The sequence below is a fragment of the Meleagris gallopavo genome, chromosome 3 (genome assembly GCF_000146605.3).
Source record: "Meleagris gallopavo isolate NT-WF06-2002-E0010 breed Aviagen turkey brand Nicholas breeding stock chromosome 3, Turkey_5.1, whole genome shotgun sequence".
NCBI lineage: Eukaryota > Metazoa > Chordata > Aves > Galliformes > Phasianidae > Meleagris > Meleagris gallopavo.
In genome coordinates, this window is record NC_015013.2 from 70,981,288 (window position 1) to 70,987,665 (window position 6,378).

Here is a 6,378-nt window from a genome sequence, read left to right on the forward strand (position 1 = left end):
ACTGTTTCCACAGTGCAGCATTTATACCAGCAGTGAGTCTGATGACTATAACCAACATTTACTTGGGATACCCCTTTTTTTTCTTTTTCTTTTTTTGTGCTTTACAAAGAATTGCAGGATTAGCCCCGTTCTACAGACATTGAAAGGCTCTGGCATGAAATGGTTTGTTTGGTTACTCAAGCAGTGCGACATCAACAGAAACAGGCCACTCAGTCACACAACTGTTCCTTTTACTCAGATTATCACACTCCTACCAGCTGTACCTGGAATACATGATACTAAAAAAGCATTTAATATTTTCTCCACTTAACCTTTTTTTTTTGTTGTTGTTGGGAAGATGACAGATTTCCCCGAGACCACAGGAAGATTATTTTGGAAACAAATCCATTGATTATCCTTCAAGTGCACTGTTAGATAGAATCCGCAGACAAATTTTTGCAGATGTATCTACAGGGAAACAGGATCACTCAAAGAACCTGTCCTATACACACTGAAAATTTTCTGCAAGCATGAGCATCATAGGAAGAATTGAAAGTTACAGCACACTGCAGATAAACACAAAACCCATAGAATCAGAGGGACTTAAAACATAGAAGACTGGTAAATCTTCCCACATTGGCTCTGCAAAACAGAGCACTGAGTCACACAACATAATTATGGCAGCAAAACATAGCCTCCTCGGGGCTATGAGACCTATCAACAACATTTTCTGAGAGTTAAATCCAATGAGAAGAGTCAATTGGAGTCAACAAAGTTATTGCCTGATTGGGTATGGAACTTATAAAATGTTAGAAAGAGCGTAAGGGGATTGCACAAGACATACTAAGGAGATTTTTAAGAGGAAAAAACAAGATAGGCCAAAGGGAAGGATGAAAGTGGTTCAGGAAGAAGCAAGTGTGGAAAAAAAGGAAAAAGAGAAGCCAGCTTTAAACAGGTGACTGGTCAGTATGCTTGTTCACTCATGCTCTGCACCCTATCACCACAAGCTGTCTCATCTTATGAAACTGTATTTCTATATATTTCCTGGATGAAGGGAGTCTTATTATGTGTGCATAAATGCACATGGAGTTGTGCATGCTAGATACAGGAGCTGGACCACACACAGGTGTTTCAGCCCCTCTGAAGTGCCAACAACTGGCAAACCCATGTATACTGCCTGGTTATGCCAGTGTGTGATCACTAGCAAACATCAAACAGGACTAGCTGACAAATAGGAAATGAGGTTTGGGTGTCAGGTTTTGGAGCAGCCATGAATCTGGGCCAGATTATGTAGAGAGCAGAGTGTCTGCAAGCTGGCTCCTGGAGGGACCAAAAAGTACAAAGGACTTTCCTGGAAAGAGCAGGATATCTGAGGGGAGTGACTACTGGTTGGCTGGCCACTGCTAAGTTTAGACTAGAGTGTCATGTTGATTTGTATGCATCTGTTGTGAACAAGGTAGCTGGCAGACCAGGAGATACAGCAGCCAGGTGTCTAAGGCCACGTACTGGAGGGATCTGTAGCGTGTAATTTACATGAGTGCAGATCTGAGAACCAGCAACATGACTGAGGCCTTTGTGGTTCACGTGCCCAGGTAGGTAGAGGGCAGTTCAAGGGAGGGAGGAAAAGGATTATGTACAACTATCCTAATTATCAAAGTAATTAATTATGAAAACAGTGAATTATCAGCAAGATAGATGTTAAGATGTATGAGTTGGCTCCAAGGGGAATGATTTTTATTCATCAATGCAAGTAATTCAGTAAAGTGCAAATGCTTCTCATATGCATTTGGCAGCAGAGCTAGCACATCTGCATTCATGAACATCTGTGATCATGGCACATGAAGAGTAGAAAAAGAATATATTCAATTCCGTGGAGTCAATCAAGTCCATCAAAGTGCATTTACTACATTTCAGACTCTTCACCAACTTTGCAGTGCTTACTACCTAGCTTTTGAGAAGAATATTCATTACCAGGGTTAAAAAATTAATGAATGGTACACATGAGTGAGCACAGGCTGTCCTAGTTACATGAGAGTTGATAACACGTGCTTGAACCTGAACGGCCACCAGAGACACTGTCATCAGATTAGATCTTACACTGAAAAAGCCCTCATGGATTCTGAAAAGTGTGAATCCATTCAGCATCATTTGTATTCTCTGCTTGAGGCCAACAAAATATCCAGACTGCAATACTCTTCTAAAAATTAGGGAATCCCAACTCTTTTTATGATATTACTCTCAATAAGAGCAAGTTGACTATAAGTACGCTTACAGAAGACATACCTGAATAGCAGCACTACCAATTAATTGGCCTGTAAAATATCAGCTTTTTTCCTTCTTCATTTAAGAGAACTGCTAATGCTTGTTGCTGCTACACTCTGTCCAGCAGAACAACAAATAATGCTCCCATTGCACAAGACATATGTATTTCATAAAAGTTTAGAAAGCAGCATACCAGACATAAGCTTTTAAATTCTCACACAACTCACAGCATTAAGTAGGAAAGTGCATCTTACCAGCTTTGGGTGCACTCTGTGTTTTCATTTCCAACTTGCTGCACTTACTAGTGCTGTTCCATGCTTTTGTAGACTTTACTTTTCCAGATGACTCAACAGACTGTGTAAAATTTTCATTCTGATTCTCGCCAAACACTTCAGAAAACAGTGAAACATTTCCATGTTTCTCACCTACCTGCAAAAGAGAAAGAAGTTCAGGATAGCATTTCCTTGAGGCAGTTGAAATGAAACAAAAAAGAGAGCAACAAGAAGAGATTTCAGTAGCTTGATAATGAGGATTATGTGTCTGTCTACGCAGATATATACATTCCCACACAAATGTATACACTCCCATTTTCAGAACATTAAGTGCATGATCATGCAGTTAGGTTGTGAGCTGCATTTATTAAAAGTTTCCAAAGATAAAATTAATAGAAATTCTGGAGCTTTTTTGTCAATACTATAGATTTCAGAGAAAGTTCCTTACAGCAAAACTGAGACTGAATGTATTGGCATTTAATTAATAAATGCCTTGTTTTCTAATCTGTTTTTGCCAAAGCATTAAAAACCACTGAACTCAACAAAGTCCAGGCCAAAACACCTCAGTTGCATTAAGAATTTGGGCTCAGTACTGATTCCCATTATTTATTTCAAAAATATTTTCCTGTGTGCACTTCACAGAGTGAAAGAAACCTACCCAAGATGCAAGATCAAATTTAGTAAGAGCAAAGTTATCAAAGCCTAAAAGTACTGATGACCTAAACTGGGACTGTATGGGGTAAGCCCAGATGCTACCTTTTATTAACAATACTGCAGGAACAAATGTAATTTTTAGCACATTCTTCATTTTACCTCCTTTAATTTCATGCCTTGGTCCATTTTCTCAGTTTCAATCCTGGGACAAACTGCATTACTTTTTCCTGGTGGTATAAACCTTGGTTTTTTGGCTACATTTCCTTGCACTTGACTTGGAGCTGCTGATCGCCTCATATTTAGTTTGTACCACTCTGGAAGGAAGAAAGCAAGTTAAAAAAACATAGTCAGAAAAGGCTTCAGATATGGAAATACAGCCATAATGAAAAATACAAGTAGTCTTTTAAAACAAACAAACAAACAAAGCAACTTATGTGGCATAAAATATTTTCAAATGACATTTTTTATTCACAAGCGTAACAACTTACGAGAAAGTAAAAGAATTGCAACATTTTAAGTACTAGGAAAGACTACTGCAATTTCTGCAGCTTCTTTTCCTATTTGGAGAGCAAGTAATGCAGTTCTCAAGAGCAAGATATGCTCTGGAGATGATCGATGTAGGGCTTTTTATCAAACTTTCAAATTGTTCTTTACATAGATTGATATAAAAGAATCAACTTTTCCAAATACTTAAAACATAATTTCAAAAAACCTAATATTAGTAAAACAATGAATGCTGAAGTTCCAGTTCCTATCTGGGAGTAACATTTTGCATGAAACGATCAATTATATTTGTAATTCTAACACACAGTAAAAGATTAGAATTCAGTTGAAATTCTCTCTCCATATTACATTCAACTGAAGAGTGAAAAGAGTGTACTGTAGGTTTTCCCTCAGAATGCAAGGTCATTATTCCTCTAGCCAAGCTCACACAAAACTAAACACACACCAAAGTTAATATGGCAAAGGATGCTTGCAACCACTGCAACAAAATGTGATAATCTTAATACTTAAATTAGTAGAAACAACAACAACAACAAAAAGAAATCCAATGGAGTAACCCAGAAGCTCAAATGAAAAAAACAATGGAACAGCAATTAATGGAACATACTTTGGTTTAATTCTGCATTCATACATTATTTTAATTGATTCTCTCCCACCCCTAATTATTAGGTAAGAATATGCCATTAAAGCAATTGCAGACACAAATACCTTTACGGCCCTGAAAGCACATTTGCATCCCGTTTCAGAGGCACTGAGTTCCTGCACTTGAATTTTTACACTGCTGTGCACTCCAGTGGCGTACCAGGGCACAGCAACCTTCCTTTCCAAGATTTGCACACAACCAGCAACAAAGTACTACTGAAACACTTTGCAGACATTAGACACAGCTGATGGTACTCCTTTATATCTGAGACATGCAGATGCTGACTGTACTGTTGTCTTCTCTATACTATGAACGATGACACATACATGATGCTGTTACTAGACATAAACCATAATGGTAAGGATCAGCCATAAAGTACTACCAAGGTAGGTATGGCTACATCAAGGAATACTTCCACATTCCAACTACTTCCACCAAACATTAAACATGCTCTTTCCAATGAGACAACCACCACTAGACCAAGCCACACTGCAGCTGCCATGTCATTACAGATGGCTCCAGGGAAGCAGCAGGAGGTAATGAGAAAAGCTCTGCTCCTGCCTTTGTGAGCCACCTGGCCAGACCAGAGTAAGCATCCCGTGAAACCACAGCCTGCAACGTCTCATCATTGCACCTGTTTCTACAAGCACTGAATTCAGCAGTACGTTTCTCCTTAAAGATATCTTACCATCTGCATTAAAATGAAACATGCATGCAAGAGGTATTTCAAAATCAAAGAATCATAGAATGGTCTGGGTTAAAAAGGACCACAACGATCACCTAGTTTCAACCCCCTGCTATGTGCAGGGTCGCCAACCACCAGACCAGGCTGCCCAGAGCCACATCCAGCCTGGCCTTGAATGCCTCCAGGGATGGGGCATCCACAACCTCTTTGGACAACCTGTTCCAGTGTGTCACCACCCTCTGTGTGAAAAACTTCCTCCTAATATCTAATCTAAACCTCTCCTGTCTCAGTTTAAAACCATTCCCCCTTGTCCTATCACTGTCCACCCTCATAAACAGCCGTTCCCCTTCCTGTTTATATATCTGTTTATAAATCTGGCATCTTCAACTCAGCACTGAGTCATAACACAGACTGTAACATCAGTCATTTTAGCGCAAACTTAACTCTCCTCAACACCTGAAGAAAGAATCCTGGCAGATATGACCAGGCTTACTGTACTCAGGACAAATGTGTAACACGGGATCTTTGATGCAGTAACTGCAGGCAGGCAGCATTAGTGCCGATCAGGAAATCAGTGTTGGTCAGAAATCATTTGGAATGAGCAATAACTGTAAGAGCCTGAAGCAGGCACAAAGAACAATACTAGCCATAGTGCTGTCAGCCCAAGGCTTTTCATCATCATAGGACGGCCTGTGTTGAACAGGACCACAATGACCATCTGGTTTCAATCCCCACGCTATGCGCAGGGTCGCCAACCACCAGACTAGACTGCCTAAGGCTACTCACAGTTGTAAGTCAAATAACTATTTAAGGTGGTCTGGCTTACAGAAGAGGCACAAAAGAGACCCAAAAAAACACCTGACAGAGGAAACTTATCGGCGAGGAAATATTTTGGGTCAGGCCGTGCCATCCCCATCCTTACCTCAGCAGCCGCGCTCGCCGCGCTCAATTGTCCCGCCACCCGCTCCCATCAGCCCGCCGGCTGCCCTGCGCATGCGCCCCACTCTCCGCCTAGCGCGCATACTCCGAGTCCGTGCCAGGATGTACCCCGACTGCGCGGGCCCGACACGAGCCGGCCGGGAGGCACTGATATGCGCACGCGTGCTGTGTCCTGCGAGGCCGTTGCGACGCAGCGCCACACACAACATGGCGGAAGAGTTGTGTCGACTTGCGACACGCAGCCGTCAAGCACAAGCGGCTGCAAAAGTAACCTTGCCCTTCTTACGACAGCGGGCTGAGGGGCGGTGGCAGCAGCCCTGAGGGACTGAGGAGGCGGCGGCGGGAGGCCGGGGCGGGCTCGGCCCATATAGCCGTAACGGCCGTTACGACCGCAGCGGCCGTCCTGTGGCGCAGCTGGAGCGAGCTACTAAGGGACGGGG

At 42.0% G+C, this 6,378-nt stretch overlaps 1 protein-coding gene across 4 annotated transcripts in view; it reads right to left on the minus strand.

Moving 5' to 3' along the window:
* RAD54B (RAD54 homolog B) overlaps window positions 1-6,378 on the minus strand; it is a 61,646-nt gene that overhangs the window by 55,013 nt on the left and 255 nt on the right. Inside the window, exons 1-3 of one of the 4 annotated variants that reach the window (XM_010709135.3) lie at window positions 4,380-4,451; window positions 3,327-3,481; window positions 2,496-2,670 (exon numbers count right to left, since the gene is read on the minus strand). In XM_010709135.3, coding sequence (XP_010707437.1) covers window positions 2,496-2,670; window positions 3,327-3,481; window positions 4,380-4,407 — 358 coding nt within the window. In that variant the 5' untranslated portion in view covers window positions 4,408-4,451. Of the gene's footprint in view, window positions 1-2,495; window positions 2,671-3,326; window positions 3,482-4,379; window positions 4,452-5,921; window positions 6,373-6,378 lie in introns of those variants that run through there. The other 3 variants (XM_010709136.2, XM_010709134.3, XM_003205181.3) reach the window with 3 other exon arrangements.